The sequence below is a fragment of the Euleptes europaea genome, chromosome 5 (assembly GCF_029931775.1).
Source record: "Euleptes europaea isolate rEulEur1 chromosome 5, rEulEur1.hap1, whole genome shotgun sequence".
Taxonomy (NCBI): domain Eukaryota; kingdom Metazoa; phylum Chordata; class Lepidosauria; order Squamata; family Sphaerodactylidae; genus Euleptes; species Euleptes europaea.
In genome coordinates this window covers 84,466,206-84,483,057 of record NC_079316.1, presented here as the reverse complement: position 1 = coordinate 84,483,057, position 16,852 = coordinate 84,466,206, and the positions used below count along the sequence as shown (strand labels likewise).

Here is a 16,852-nt window from a genome sequence, read left to right as displayed (position 1 = left end):
GAAAAATTTGTATGTGGGGTTTTTTTTAAGGTAAAAAGCCCCTTCCTTGTGCCACATACAGAATTTTCTCCTTTGATCTATGATGCAGGAAGCAAGCTTCGATATCATGAGGAAATTTTGAATGTCTGTCTTGTAAAGGGCCAGTTTGGTTGGGCTCTTTCGGTTACTGGAGAGATTCCATTTTCCAGCTGCAGGACTTTAGCTAGCTAGGTAGAGATCAATAGAGATGTAATTGTGCCTTCCACTTTTCCAGCAAATACACGAAATCACAAATTAGTCTGGTGTGCTCTGTCCTCAAGGTCTTGAATTTTTGCTTTTAATAATTTGTTTTGTTGCAGGCACTGGATCTCTGCCTGTTAAATGCCATCTCCATTGCTGTGTCTGCTGTAGTTGAAACTTCTTTTAAACTTCCCTTTATTTCAATTTTATTTTTGGAATTGTTCTGGGCCTTGTGTTTGCCTGCAGCCATTTTAGCTCCCCCTTCTGCCTCCTCTTCAAAGGCTCAGCTTCGCTGTTGCTCGGGAAAAAAATTTTCAGGCTTATATTGTCTTCAGGGCCTGCTTGGACTTCACCCCCTCCTCTTTTGCCCATTCTCACCTAATTAACTTGCATAGATAAGGCTGTTTATTGTAGATAAATGCAGTGGGGAGGGAAAGTGTTGGGTTCAGGGGTCCATCGGCAAGATGCAACATCAGCATTATGGAAATATTTAATCATTTCCTTCTACTCTACTTTCCCAATCCAGATCTTCCCATCCTCCTCCCAAGCTACTTTTTGTTTTGCTGGGGTTAAACTATAAATTCACATATATTGTGGATCAGGGAGTTTGGACACTGTTTGGCATTTTTTTGTTGATTGTAAAAAGCATGATCTTGCCAGAGGTAAATGGATCATAGTATACATTCAGAGGTGGGGACCTGCCCTAAAGCAAGAGATAGTTGCTAAGCTACTGGTTGATACTGATCCAAATGTAAGCCTCGCCCTGGCAAAAAAATTATCTGTAGTTTTTAATGTTACTTCCTTTTAACTGTACTCCTCAGATATTGTATTTCCGTATGTTTGGTTATTTTTTTTGTATTATTGAATTTATTTTGCTCATGACCTATTGGTCCATGAGCATAAAGAACAGAATAAAGGGATAAATAAATGCACATACACATTTGGGGGCAAATAGCTTTGGAAGGTGGGTGAATTTAGATCGGAATTACAGTATAGGAAGGAAGTCATCCCTCCGTCAGCTCTGTGGCTCGTTTCCAATCTCTTTGTTCTGGCAGCCGCTTTTACATAAAACTCAAGTCATCGGGCAATCCAGTAACAGGTCTCCTGCACTTTATCTAATTTAGGGTTCAAATAACACACAAAAGTATCATTTGAAGATACGAAAGCGGCATCCCTTTGAGAATCTGCTGTGCTGACTCTGATCAATTAAACATGTTTCCATTCCAATGTGTTCAGCATAAGAGTTAAACCCTTCGTGGTAACTAGCAGTGTGAGTGAGCTCCAAAGAGGTGAAGATTACTTAAGGGGATACCACTGGCTATTAACTACAATGGCTAAGGATGCAGATCATTTTCCCTGATCATCTGAAAACATCCCCATGTACTACTGAGCACACAGAAACAACAGCCGGTCCAGTTCGAATGGCCAGAACATAAATGCACGGAAGATATTCAGTAATGTTTAAGATGAACTCTTATTTTTAAAAATCAGCTCTCCATACCTTCCAGCCTCCTAATTTTCTGCCAATATTCACCATTGTAGCCCTGCCTATGATCTTCATTCCTCCAATACTCTCACCCCTTAAGTTTGGAAGTCTCGTAAAGAATACCTACATGATTCCACCTCTCCCTCTCCTCCAAATTCTTTTTCAAAGGCCACCTGGCCTGTAAAGACTGGGGGTTAACCCATTACTCCTCACTCACAACTGAAGTTTAGAGTAAATGCATTTGGCTCAACTCATTCATAGCCCCAACTCTTTCCACAGTTATAATTCAGATTGCAAGCTTCTCCATGCAAGGACTAGGCCAGGGGTGTCAAACATAAGGCCCCGGGGCCGGATGTGGCCCCTGAAGAGGATGTAGCCAACCCCTCCCCCGCTCCCAAGGTGTCAATTATCAAAGACTGTTAAATGAAAGAAAATACTGCAAGAGCGTTATTAGTTTTAAGCATGTTTGCATTTTAAGTAAAAAAATAAAGTAAAAAAAAATAATATTAACTGCCTTTGCCTGTGTCTTCTATAAAGTTTGTATCTCCGGTACCTGGCATTAAATTTAATGGTACATTTGGCCCGGCCCGACCAAGTGACATTTATGTCATATACAGCCCATGTAACAAATGAGTTTGACACCTCTGGACTAGGCTCTCTCTTTTTTGTGTGTGTTATTCCATGAAGCACCAAATACACTGATGATGCTATGCAAAAAATAATCATCATCATAACGGGTACTTGAAATACTTTTGTAGGATACCAGATCATATCATTATACATTTCCTTAAGGGTTCCCATTATTGGAAGCTGACAACTGGGCTGTTCGTAGTGGCCTCAATCCAAATAATAGAATAACAGAAACACACCATGCGCGCCGTCAAAGCTTTGCTTGATTTTTCGTTTGCCACCAAGGATCCTACTGTTGAGGAAAACAGTTCCTGACTACCCTAGACCCATTTGATTCAGGATGGAATTGGAAGAGGCACCAAGACGATAAAGCAGCTACGGCACCACTGAAAATCAAGTTTTTAATTTAAAAATGGGAGAGGGGACTAAAAGTAGAAACTACCTTATGCAGAACCAAAGTATTGGCCTTTCAAGGCCAGTATTGTCTGGCAGTGGCTCCCTAGGTCTTTTCACATCAGCTACTACCTGATCCTTTGAACTGGAGATGGCAGCAATTGAACCTGGGACCTTCTGCATGGAAGACAGACACTCTACCACTGAGCCACAGCCATGGTGGGGAGGAAGAATATGATAAAAATGTAAGAGGAATAGAAAGGTGTTGGACCCAGCTTATGTTTGGAGCATGGCCTAGTTCCCAATCAGGTCCCACCGGATGAAGATCAGTTGCTTCAAAGTACACAATTTGCATAAAGACTGAGAAACACTGGCCAGAAACTAGGTCGCTTTATGCAAGTCAGAGGTTCAAATTTCCCTAGTTTAAACTTCATTGAATGGACAGACTGTAGACTAATTCCAACACAGTTGAACTGTAACATGTATCAATGCAAAAAAAAAAAAAAAAGATATAACCACCTGAAAACCAAGAAAAACCATCCCACACAAACAATGCTTACAAAGAGAATTGTTTAAAAGCTGTTTTTTATTTTCCTTCACCATTATTGTTTTACAATACAAATTTCACCTTGTTTGGAACACACAAAAAACCCTACAGAAGATAACTCTGCTTCACGTAAAATACAGAATTGATATATATATATATTTATATATATAGATATATATATGCTTCTTCATTCTTAGAAAACTAATTTGTTCTGCACATTGGCAAGTATAGGATAGATTACTCCCCACCCCCCAAACATATGTATGGCAGGATTGAAATTTTTAGAGTTACATGCAGTTTCTGCACAATTCTGTTTTCAAGAAATCAATTGTTTTTCAACAATATTTTCATTCAGGGATGAGATTGTTTATACTTTTTGATTTCTGATTTGCTGATCATCTGGAGGAAAAAAAGAAGCCTTGTAAGAAGGAATTCATGGCTGTTTTCTTGCTATAGTTAAAATTCACGTATGGAGTAGACAATAAAGTAACTTAAGAAGCACATTTCACTCCAACCTGCCAAAAATGTGTGAAGACTTGATCATATTTGGTTTTCCCTTCAAACTCAGTCATTTCAACATTACAAGCAGATTTCCAGGTCAATTTAGATATAAAATCAAAATGTAGTAATGTGTACAATACATATAATCTTGGATTCATGGAATATTTTATTTTAAATAAAAACTTCTGAAGACTGCCTACTGACCATACAATCAAGACAAGAAAGGCACTAGAAACAGACAAATCTCTCTCCCAAGAAGCATTTTTTTATTTTAACTCTTTTCTCTGACATGTAAAAATCTTTTTAGATTTTATTTTTACGCATATCATTTTGAAAAATAAAGTTAGGAAATACTTAGAAAATCACTTTACAACAGAATAATTTTTTTGCACTTTTTGACACTGTCACTGCAGATTTACAAAATCAAAGTTTACCAAACCTTTCTGTGTCTATCATTTGTAACTTCGGCAAAACAGGTAGAAAGATTCCTGTATTATTATCCCAGTCAGGTATTTAGAAACCTTCATATAGACATTAGCTAGAAAATGGCTTACAGCCCAATCTTTGGGGCAAGAGATATGAAAATTATGTTTTCCCAAGAAAATAATACGCTTTATTCCCAGACGAGACTGGAAAGACCAGAACTTATGATATAAAAGCCTTTCTCTTTTGTTTATGCTGCTGCATCATATACAAAGAAACATGGTGATGAGCAATGCAAATCCAAAATCTATTAACAATAAATGTGTACAGTGCATGAGAAGTTACCATTTCTGTTATTGTTGTCCATAGGAGATCCTTTGGAGAGGAGGAAAAAAAATCACAGTGCTTACCAGGTAAGAGAATCATTAAAGTCATGGTAATTGTTAAAAGGTTAAAGGAGAGGGAGCAGTTCAATTTGTATGGCATCTTCTCTCAGGGAGTTCTTAGCACCTTGGGACAGTTCTCTTGCTATTTCCCAGGGTGTAGCTGTTATGTGCCATTCACCAATCTGCTGTACTTCGTTTGTCTACCCAGTTGTAGGGCCGGCCAGGGAAACGGCCAATGATAAGACCGGGGTACAATGCCTCGAACATTCTTTTCAAAGTATTGGAAAGGCCTGTACCACCACACCTGTGCAAGAAGGTTTGTCTGGGAAGCTTCTTTTAGTACCTGCAAAGAAGTATTTTAAAAAGTCAAAGAAAAAAAATCTCACACAAAAAATTAAATTTATTCTCCAATGTACTCCCGACAGATTGCTTACATTTAACTATCCTATAATCAATTTTTGTTTGAGACAGATGGCTTTGCATTTCAGCAGGGCAACAATTAAGGAACTGTAATTATAATAATGTTCTGAAGCAGTCATCTCTGTAAACATTTACTATGTACCACTATTTCTATCCAATGAGAAAAGATACATAGTCATGCATCCTGCCTGTATACTTCCAGCATCTTATAGGAAGAAGAGGGAAGCGGCATGCAGAAAATGCATGTGATTTTAAGGTAAATACTAATGCATTTTCCACAAAGGTGTAAATACTATTCATGCATTTCCACCAATGATACACCAGAATAGTTGGGAATGAATGCACAATTAACTCTCTCATCCTCTTTTCAGCTTTTGTATCCCATAGAAAGAAGTTCTGGGTCAAGATTTATTTCTCTGTGGAGTTGAATGGATATTTACATCTTCTTCAAGCTGATTCCTACCAAACCCTGTGGAGTAAACTGGTTGAATGTTGTATCCAGTCTTTAGGAATCTCTCTGCTTGCAAAAACTGGATTGTGGAAGTACTACAAGAAGAGCACGTAGAGCATGCTTACCTCTACAGCTAGGTCTAAACTTGCCGCAATCCTTCCCAATGTATTTTGATTTTCTGACAATCCTGCGATACAGACGATTATTTACGTTGGCTAGACTGAATGCCATCCCATTAGGGGAGTTAATGGGTTGTTTAAATAGGGTACCATATTTTGAGAGTATGTCAATGTGGTTCTGGCCAAATAGACACTCTTCAGCATTCCTTGTTTAGATGTGACTTGCTCAACGAGGCTAGAGACAGATGGATAAAGCCTTTTATCTGGGAATCTGTCTGTAAACTGGATGATCTGAGGGTTCTTTTAGCAGGGGTGGATTTTAATACTACATTGGCAGTTGCCAGTTCCCCCCTCCCCAGTTAATCAAAAATACTAATTTTTTATGGGCGATTTAGATAGTTCTTTTTCTTTATTTTGATCTCAGTGTAACATTGTTCAGGGCAGAACTGGTCATGTGAGCAGTTAACATTAAAGTAAAGAAAGAAGTTCTAACTTGGTGTTAGGAACATTTGATCACTTCTGTAGTCACACAGAACTAACAAAAGAGAAGCAATTCTCTCTCTCCCAAACACAAGTAAGATTTTAAAACATTTTAAGAAAAAACATAGTGAGTATATGTAGCATATGCAACTGGAACCCCAAGTTGCTGCCACATTTCATTCTTCTAACGCATCCCACATCTAGCCCATCTAACGTGATTGATTTGCACCACAACCGCCCTGACAACTACAAACAAATAGAAATTATGTTTTCATACAGAAGGCACTAATTTTCCCAAGGAAAAATATAGCATTACAAATTTTCACCCCACATTGCTGATCACAAGTTACAGGAATGGATCAGCCTAAGCCGGTACCATTTACCCAGTGATGGGTATAGGAAGGAAGGGAAGACAGAAGAAACTCACTTGTTGATTGGCCATTGTGTGATACCACCAGAAAAGTCTTGTAGTGATGTAGTAAGCCACCACCACATCCACAGTGTAGTGGTCATGAGCCAACAGAATACAGAACATCCCAACTATGCTGAGAATCCAGCAAATCCAGTGATACCACCAGAGTCGCCGAGGTGAATCTGAGACCAAGGGGGAAAAAAATTCTGTAAGTCTGGTTCATCCTCCTCCCCAAGAAGAAGGTCGACCGAGTATCACAATTTGAAAAATCTGCAAATGGGACACCCACAAGAATTCTGTATCATGCTGTTTAAGAATAACATATTTGCGACTGCTCTTAAGAACAATTAATTTGAAAGATCTCGCCTTTAAATGTCACAGTACACATGAACACATGAAGCTGCCTTATACTGAATCAGACCCTTGGTCCATCAAAGTCAGTATTGTCTACTCAGACTGGCAGCAGCTCTCCAGGGTCTCAGGCACAGGTCTTTCACACCACTTACTTGCCTAGTCCCTTTAACTGGAGATGCCAGTGATTGAACCTGGGACCTTCTGCATGCAAAGCAGAGCCACAGCCCCTCCCCAGTAACCAAATTAACTTGAAGCTAGCTCATGACTGGCATTTTAACAAGCAAGTTCAGCACAGTGACAGCTGCATTGTTAAATAAAACTATTAAAATTAGCTTTTCCAGATCAAAGCGCAAACTGAATTTCTGGATTGGAAGCTAGGCCATTCTTCAGATGGCTTGTTGTTATCCGGTGGCATTTAAAAAGCTACTTCCATGTCTCTGCAAACACACTTCCCAATGATTTACTAATATTTACTCGTGATGCAAAAACTGATTCGTCAATGTTATCAGTCAACACAGTAAACAGTTCACAGCCTGCCAATGTGAAAATAGCTCATTAAGAGACCATCATGAAAAACGGAACCAAAGACCGAGGATCAGCATCACTCCTCTTCCTCTAAAATTCTTCCAATTTTAGTTCCTCTCATATTATATTGGGGTTTCCTATGAATTTGGGATGCAGAAGTGACTGACCAAGCCACTTTAATTATATTAACATTTGAACTCGTTCTCTGACTTGATGGTCAGTCAAACGCATTCCCAGCAACTGTTTCACTTAACAATTGTATTTTAAAATATTAAAGCTCAATCCCGCCAAATAAGCCACAACTCTTTGCTAATGAAATTGACAGGAAGGGGAATACAACAGATGGGAACTGGAGAGGAGGATTAATATATACTAGCTTGGATCCTGTTTTCTGCACGTGCTGCTGCACTCACGGAAGCAACCTTTCTGATCCTCTTCCACTGGCAGAAGGGCCTTCTGCTCACTGAAAATGAAGGGCGAAAACGCATGGTCGCTTTAGCCTCCTTTATTCCCTCAGCCAGGATTCAGTCAGGATCGAACACACTTTCTGCGAAAATGCATGCGTTCGATCCTGGCTCAATCTTGGCTGAAACAGGGAATAAAGGAGGCTAAAGCGACCATGCGTTTTCGCCCATAGTCAGGATCCGGACCCATTCCTTTTATTGTTCCTATAAAAGCTCAAACAAAGATTAACACTGTGGGCAAGAGGTTCTGCATTAGCTTTCATCGCTGGGATATTTATACCCTAAGATACACAGGTAGGGAGGAAGTGATTTCAGTTTAAACTGGCTAACATACATTTCTAGCCTGGTATTGAGAAAGGTCGTAAACTTACACTCTTTGATAAATAAATACGTCAAGGTTAACATAACCGTGTGACCGCTGTACAGGTAGTCGCCACACATATCGTGGGCCCCTGTGATAGAAAGCCCTCCTCCAGCAAGCAACTTCATTACCCTCCTCATGTGCGACTCCCAGTCTCCAAGGAGCTAACAGAACATAAAAAAGAGAAGAATTATTTTGTAGTAAAATGCACTTGGGTTAGAATATTAACAGAAAAATTAGTTTATATTCAGTACATTACATTATAAAGGAACAGCTTATTAGTATTAAGGGAGGGAAGTGGGTACGCTAGTCTGATCTCATCTGATCTCTCTAAGCAGGGGTCAGTACTTGGATGGGAGATCAGCAAGGAAGACTCTGCAGAGGAAGGCAATGGCAAACCACCTCTGCTTCTCACTTGCCTTGAAAGTCCCTTACTGGGGTCATCATACATCGGATACGACTTGACAGCATTTCGTACATATATGTATTAAAAATTCCATACAATTGGGTGCATCATAATAGTCAGTGATTAAAGAAATGAGATCTTCTGTTTCAAAACAATAGCCCTCAAGTAAATGTCTACCATATAATCTATGATTTCTTTACATCTGTTATGAACTGAAAAAACATCTTTTTATTCTTTCACCATCAACTGGAATAACAGAAAATTATGTTGCTGAACAAGTAACTTGCTTCCCCGACCATTTATTTTTTTATCATCAGCCAGATGACAGTTAGTTGGAATGGTTACAAAAACCTCAACAACCAGCATCCTCCTTATACAGGAGAGCAGGAAATGTCTGAAAGTTTAATGTTCTTCCTGGATATCATTCACCTGGTATATGGTCCAACCAGTTTTAAGCCCTTTTAATTGCCCTTTTAATTTGCATATGAAGTCCATGTTTAATTCTCTTCCCGTGAAATCAATGAGACATAGGAATCATTGACTGGGAAGTCTAACCCCATGCTCAGTGCAGAAAATCCAAAGCTAGAGTGTTACCGACCGGCGGCTGCCCACCTCTGCTCGAAAATCTCCAGTGAGGGAAAGCTACGTCCCAGGTAACTGGTTCTATTGTCAAATTGCTCTTATCATTAGGACGTTTCCTCTCATGTTCAGCTGAACCCTTCTGTAACTTAAACCCATTAGATCGAGTCTTGCTTTCTGGAACAGCAGACGGTCTGGGTGGTAGCTCTCCCAGCCTCTGAAGAGTACTATCGTAGCCTTCCTCCACTTTTGTGGGCCGAACATGCATTGTTCTTTCAACTTTACCAGATCTTGACCATCTTACAACATTTATATCCTTCATAAAGCACATCACAACTGGTAACTTGGATACTATCCTTTTATTAATGCAGACGAAAATTGCATTGGTCTTTTTTCTCTTGTTCCTTTTTTTTTGCAGTTGCATCATGCTACCAACTCATGCTCCACTTGAGATCAACGGAAATCCTGGGAGCCTTTTTAATGACATAATAGTTCCTACGAATTCCTAAAAAGTCTCTCTCCATCCAGTGCGGGTCATTGTTTTAGTTTACTAGGATACTAGGTGCACTGAGATGGCAGGACGGACTATAAGAGGGCAGCTGGCAAAAGACAATTAATCTGACTGCATCTGGCATAGAGATTTCTTGTGAAAATGCACTGCAATGGTCACAGAGTTAAAAGGTTTTTTCCCCTCCTCCACCACAATTGAGTCTGCTCAGATGTTTTATGATAAGAAGAATGTTGTGACGTAGGCTATTCCTAAGTGACAGCACACTTGTTCATCTTTGAGAGATATTTCAAAGATTGCTTGTGTCTGTAACATCTTACAACAGAACCCTTGTCTCAGATGCAAACCACCAGTCATTGCTGTCCTTGCTTACAGAACTACTAAGCTTACATCCTTGCCTATTGTGGCATGACAGAGTTAAAAAGTAAAGGCAGGGCCTGTTGTTTGTTTTTGCTAAGGAATGCCAGCATTGTGCTGCAAGAGAGGAACATACCAATCCCCGCTGAAGATGATAACTATCAGAGCCTCTCTCTAAAAACTCTGACAAAGAATCCGGACAATCAGCATTCAATCTTTCACCTTTCTTTTCCAGGAAAAGGCATTAGACAGTGATACCTCCCTACTCCAGATATTCCTGAATGATAACCAGCTGTTTCAACACTTTCTAGTCCAGCCTCTGGACCACAGTCTTAGCAGTGCTAAGAGAGTTAGCTGATGGGCAACATGGGGGCAAACATGGCTGTAGTGGTCTTGGACAGCAAACGGCACTTGTACATCAACAGAGGGAACTGAACCCTGCTAGTAAAACCTGAAGGAACTTGCCACATGATACACCACGGCACTCTTCCAAAACACCTCAAGTGTCCGGGAGGCATTAATGATAACACCTTAAGCTGGTTCTAGTCTTTTCTAGAAGACTGCACCAAAAAGGAAGGCTATGTTTTCATCTTGGGAACCAAGATGGCATGGGACTCTAACCTTGGTAAAATTTACCATCTGAACTGAACAGGGCAGGATTCCTATTCAGGTTCATGATTCTTGTGCATGTAACCCTGGCTTACAACAAACTGAATGACTAATTTTTATAGACATTGCAGGATTAGAGCTCGAAGTGTGGCTAAAATGGAAGATAATTGGGGTAGAGCATATAGATTTCATTAAGTAGCCCCTATCTCTTTTTCCTCATAAATTGAGCACTGGTTGAAGAGGACATGAGACTGAATCCACCATCCTAATTAAACCATGACTCTCCAAATGAAAACCAAAAGGATAATCACCCATGTTGGCAAGGTAAGATGGATTGTTATAGGACTTGGTCATTAGCTACCTCTAGGACTGAGCAACAAGCAATATGGATTACCTTTACAATAAATGCTGCCAATTTTCTTTGGCAAGCAGTTCATGTCACTGGCTAAACTGTTCCAAATGCCTGAGACCGGTTGAGAAAACAAAGGGGGGAAGAGGAAGTAATGATAGGAAGGGGAGACAAATTACCTTTGGAGAACAGTGGAAATGCATGCCAGGTACTGGAAGTGTAGTTACATACATTGTAATACACCGGTACAGGTATAACGTGCCAACTATACAAAAAAATCTTCTGCCAATAATAGACCTGAGGGGAAAAACAGGAAAAACTGCATCACTTGAAATACTTGTTGTTTTGATGTAAAATAAACCTGTTAGTCTACTTGACATCTATGTACTATTGCACAATACATTATCCAATGCTCAGTTACATAATAAAAACATTAAATGTGAACAATATTTATGCCCATTGAAAACTATTATTTCCATTTAATTGGTGCAAAAAAGATAAAATAAAAAGAAGAGGACAGCTGAAAAACTAGAAACAGAGAAACCTCCCAACACACTGTCTTTGCATAATGCAGAATGGAACCCAAGGCAGAGTTATGCAGGTAAAAGCAGGCTTAATTCACAGGCCCCTTGAATTCTAATGGACAAATTGCTGGATGTGACCAAACCTGATTTTTGTCCCACAAACTATGGTCATTAGTGCAGAATGCAGAATTTAACCCTTTCTATGAGCAGCACTTTATTAAGTGACCAACTGCCATTCACTCCTACCGGCAAAGGAAATGCTACACCAGGGATAAATTATTTTATAGATTGCAAATTCTGCCTCACCATTACTAAAATTGGTTCACCTGGCTCTCACCAAATGGGACAAGACAAAGATCACATGTCTTATTCTATCTACAAAATATACATTGCAGGCTGTGTAGTCTCAATTTGCTCCAGGGTCGTGTACAGAAGGGTTTCAACCCTTCAATTTCCTCTTGTTTTTCTTTTTCGAAACTGCCTCTCTACTTCTCTAGGGCAACAGCTTCAAAAAGCAAAACCTAGCAGAAAGGTTAAACCCCTTCTTCTTTCCTTGCACAACCCCAAGGCAAACTGAGGATGCATGAACCTGCAATTTGCAAGTGATCTATACAATGAGACAGTGATCTTCATCTTGCCCAAGTGATGCCAAATCCCCAGCATCCCCAGAACAGACATTTATGGGGCAAGATCTGATGATGTCATGGGTGGGGTCTAGTTGTATCAAACTTTGATAATATTTTCCCATGCAACTGCTTCAGTTGTGCATTCCTGGTGTAAAGAGTTGCTTTACACCCGCACCATATTTCAAACTATGTTTGAAAGGACTTGGGGCCACTGTTTGAGAAAAGTTCAAAGCTTCCATGAGTCATGTAAAAAGTCTCACATTTCTTTGTATCTAGGCTACAGCATAACATTTCTTTTATAAAGCATTGCCATGCTGTCAAAGCTAAACTTTAAAAACTGTTCTTTAAGAATGAGGTCGATGAGCTAAAAAAAGGCATCTCTTAAGAATATTTGTTGCTGATGTTCGATACAACATTACCATGTAGATTAGATTACTACAATGCACTTTACATGGGGCTGCCCTTGAGAAATGTTCAGAAACTTCATTTGGTACAGAATGCTAAAGCCAAGATGTTGACTGGAGTGGGGCATAGGGACCATATCACTAGTCGCAGGCCATCTACATTGTCTCCCAATTTGTTTCCACCACATTTCAAGGTGCTGGTCTCGATCTTCAAAGCCCTATATGTTTTGGGACCAACATACATGAAGGACCACCTAATCCCTTATGAACATGCTCTACCACTGTGGTAATCTTTGGAGGCCCTGCTTTGGGTGCCCCCGCCTCCTGAGATCAGGTGGGTGGCATCCCGCAAGATGGTCTTCTCAGTCATGGCACCAAAGCTCTGGAACTCTATCCCTAGGGAGACTTGCAAATCTCCTTTGGTTGGTATCTTCTGGCAGCGGGTGAAGACTTCTTTGTTTCATTTGGCATTCCCTCAATGATCCCTCCTTCTTAACCAATGTTTTTATGTTTGATATGTATTTTAACTCTATTTTAACTCTGTTTTTTTTTGTTTGTTTTTTACTGTTTTAGTAATATGTATTTAGGAAGGGAGTTGATTTTAATGGTTTTAAAATGTGATTTTACCCTGTATGTTTTAAGTTGTTAGCTGCATTGGAGGCCCTTGTAAGGGATACAAATTTTGTAAATAAATAAAATCTTTCAAACACAAGGACAACAGCAACGAATCCAACCTCAATGTATTGAAACGTAACAGTAGAGCCATTTTATTAAGATGTTAAAAACAGCAATCATAATTATTATTAGGAGTTACACTTTCTGATACAGTGACAAGCTAAAGAAGACAAAGCTGAGAAACTGCAGGCATTACAGTAGTGTTATAAAGCATAGAACCCCTGACACTCTGTTTAAATCAATTTCCACTAACTCCACTAGAAGTAACTTTCCAACTCTTGATGATAATCTGGTAATGGGAGCTTTGACTCTTGAAAGCATAAACCTCAGAAATCTTGTTGGTCTCTAAGGTACTTCTGGACTCTGCAGACTAACATGGTCCTCCGAAACTGGTTTTAGTAAGATAAACATGTTACAGTCACCATACAGAAGCTGCTTTGAATTTTCCTCCTGTTGCAGCTCTGAGCAGCAGCCTACCCTTTTAAACTAGGGGATTTTCTGCATGCTTTGACAGACAAAACTTGTAGTAGCATGATAGCACATCCACCTTTGGAGCTCTTGTACAAGGTAAATCACTATTCAGGTTCATGGCAACGGAGCACTTTGTTTTAATGTGGAAATGGTTGCATCACGCATTTCACCGTTTGCAAATATGGACGTTGACTCAAGCAACTCCCGGACACCCCGACTCTGACAGGGCCCACCCTCAGTGTCCATGCACCAAAGCAGGAACACATGTGGCGCCTTTAAGGCATAGCCTGCTGCTCCACTTATTGACAAGGATTGGCCCTTTAACAGCCCATCTGATGTGTGAGGGGTGGGGAAATGAGGGGCTGAATATATGAAGCTGACTTATGGATTCAGACACTAGATCCATCAAAGTCAGTATTTGACTCAGACTGGCAGCAGCTCTCTGGGGTGTCAGGCCTAGAGGCTTTTTCCCATTACCTACTGCCTGACCCTTTAACTGGAGATGCCAGTGATTGAACCTGGGGCCTTCTGAATGCCAAGCGGATGCTTCCCCACTGACCCACAGCCCCACCCTGAAGATTAACATCAATATGAAGCTGGTTCTATTTTTTGGAATTCAGTGATATTGTAACTATTTTCCATATATTCAACAGTTAAACCCTAGATCTTGATATACTTGTTCTTGGGCTCTGAGATCAACACACAATCAAGCCACAGAGATCTTCAAACTGATACAAGCCGGTTTCGCAAAAACTCTTTACACAACCATCGATTCAATTTTTATCCAGTATTAAATAGCTAATTCATTCTTGGCATAAGTTTATCTGCCATCTCCAATATGGGCAAGTACATACAAATGTGTAGCAATACCGAAGTGGCATCTGTCTAGGATGGATAAGAACCTGCCCTGTGCAAGCATCTAAGTGGCAAGCCATGCAGCACTGTAATGGTTGCATAAATGTTTCTCTTTTTCTCTAGTTTCTCAAGATTACTACAAAGAGCACCACTAAGCCAACTGTATGTACAACCCACATTCCCTTCCTCTCTTATAAATTCAAACAGTCATTAGCCCTTTAGAGTCATGAGTACAACAGGACCAGAGTGGAAGAGTATCAGAAGGTGGAATGACACTGCTAACACTGGCAAGATCTGCAGAACAGCAATTAGCAGACATGTTGCTCCTAAATAAGGACTTGTAAGCCAGAGAGTGTTACAAACCCTGGAAAATATTTAAACACTCCTGTCTTTGAATATTTTGAAAACCTTCTTCTTAAAATAAAAAGAGCAAAGTTGATTAAGGTAGTGCTGTTTTGTTTTTTTCAACACACTGAAATGAAATTATTCCATAGTATACAAAGACCCATGAACACATGAAGCTGCCTTCTACTGAATCAGACCCTTGATCCATCAAAGTCAGAATTGTCTACTCAGATTGGCAGCGTCTCTCCAGGGTCTCAGGCAGAGGTCTTTCACATCACCTACTCCCCTAGTCCCTTTAACTGGAGATGCCAGGGATTGAACCTGGGACCTTCTGCATGCCAAGCAGACACTCTACCACTGAGCCACAGCCCCTCCCCAAATTACGATGATCAAAAGATGTGCTTTCAAAGGTTTTACTCACTTGTATTTTAAGAACATCCACTGAAGAAACCAGAGCCCTACAAGGATCAATCCATTAATTTCACAGATAGAAAAGGCCCATTGCACCCGGTCGAAGTGATCAAAAAAAGCATCTGGTAGGGGCGGCTGCACCTCCTTGGAAGGCACTCGTTCATGAACCACTGAGATTGTCACTGTGGTAAAGGTGAAGCAGCAAAGTGCATAAAGAAAAGCCAGAAGAGTCTTCATCCACTCCATGGGATACTGGGAACGCTCGGGCTCTGGCATGGGGATATGTATCATTTCCTTTCTATAACCATTTGGCATCCCATTCAGTTTGGTTTTCTCGCTAAAGCCATTTTCACTCGTCGGGGCCTCTGTACTGATAATCAAGTGCCCGTTGGCATGTCCGTTTTTGTGTGCCTCGATGTGGTGCTCCATTTTTAAAGTTTCTATCATGTACAGCAGGCGCTGGCCATTGTCCGAAGAGACGCGTGACAAAGGGGGCTTCTCAAAATCCTCCTTTGTTAGACTGATCAGGTCCTGCCCCGTGTAATGTTCCAACGGTTCACAGTATTCTGGCACAGCATTCTCCAACAGCCAATCTTCCACCTCCTTGGGTGACCAGAGCACGACTTCTTTCATTTCATCAGTGAAAACATGCATCCAGTCTTAAATCAACTTATTACAGGACAGCTGTCACTAGTTTTGTTGAGCAGGAAATACCTCCTTTGCTAGCTCATCCTGTCTGAAGCTGAGCAGAAACCAGTTTTGCATACTCACGCAGAACGGTTTCAGATCACCTTGTGCAATTATTCACATGTGGTATGTAAAGGAAATGTTCACTTCATTTTGGGTTTGCAGCCACCTTTCTAAAAAAAATTAGGAGTGAAAAAGACAGAGAGAAAAATACGGTTAGAATATTATTTACTTTTCATAGTCACTAATGTAAAAAAAATCAATTTTTACGAGAGAGGACACTAATCAGACAATTATTGCTTTAATGCATTAAGATGAATTTAAAAAGGTAAAGGTCCTCTGTGCAAGCACAGGGTTATTCCTGACCCATGGGGTGACATCACATCCTGATGTTTACTAGGCAGACTTTGTTTACGGGGTGGTTTACCAGTGCCTTCCCCAGTCATCTTCCCTTTACCCCTAGCAAGCTGGGTACTCATTTGACCAACCTCGGAAGGATGGAAGGCTGAGTCAACCTTGAGCCGGCTACCTGAAACCAACTTCCGTTGGGATCGAACTCCAGTTGTGAGTAGAGCTTGGACTGCAGTACTGCAGCTTACCACTCTGCGCCACAGGGCTCTTAGCTTTAATTTTTTCTTGTGCCAACAACTAACTGATGCTAATGGTTTCTTGCTATACTGAAAGCACTTTGGATATTATACTGCCTGACTTTGGGTGTGTTTTCTACATAATTGCAAAATACAAAAGTTGGTATTTCTTAACAGATAGCCTGTAGAGCACATCAGTATGATGCATATAATTATGGGACAAAAGCCCCAACAGTATTAAAAGTTTAATTCTACATAGGTCACCTGGAATCTTACTGGGAAAACTCT

At 40.3% G+C, this 16,852-nt stretch overlaps 1 protein-coding gene across 1 annotated transcript; it reads right to left on the bottom strand.

The window, feature by feature from the left end:
• Positions 1-3,305: 3,305 nt before the first annotated feature.
• Positions 3,306-16,150, bottom strand: SGMS1 (sphingomyelin synthase 1). The gene is made up of 5 exons (XM_056849652.1): positions 15,301-16,150; positions 11,159-11,276; positions 8,182-8,335; positions 6,483-6,649; positions 3,306-4,928 (listed from the first exon to the last, which is right to left on the bottom strand). Exons 1-5 carry the CDS (start codon positions 15,942-15,944, stop codon positions 4,749-4,751), a joined length of 1,263 nt encoding a protein of 420 aa, XP_056705630.1. The 5' UTR covers positions 15,945-16,150; the 3' UTR covers positions 3,306-4,748.
• Between the last annotated feature and the right edge of the window lie 702 nt (positions 16,151-16,852).

Excerpts from the sequence above, each read along its gene's own strand:
- SGMS1 (XM_056849652.1), bottom strand. The coding sequence starts at position 15,944 with ATGCATGTTTTCACTGATGAAATGAAAGAAGTCGTGCTCTGGTCACCC. Across the intron at positions 8,336-11,158 it reads ATTTCCACTGTTCTCCAAAG|CTCCTTGGAGACTGGGAGTC; the intron begins GTAATTTGTCTC and ends ATGTTCTGTTAG. Across the intron at positions 4,929-6,482 it reads ACACAATGGCCAATCAACAA|GTACTAAAAGAAGCTTCCCA; the intron begins GTGAGTTTCTTC and ends ACTTCTTTGCAG.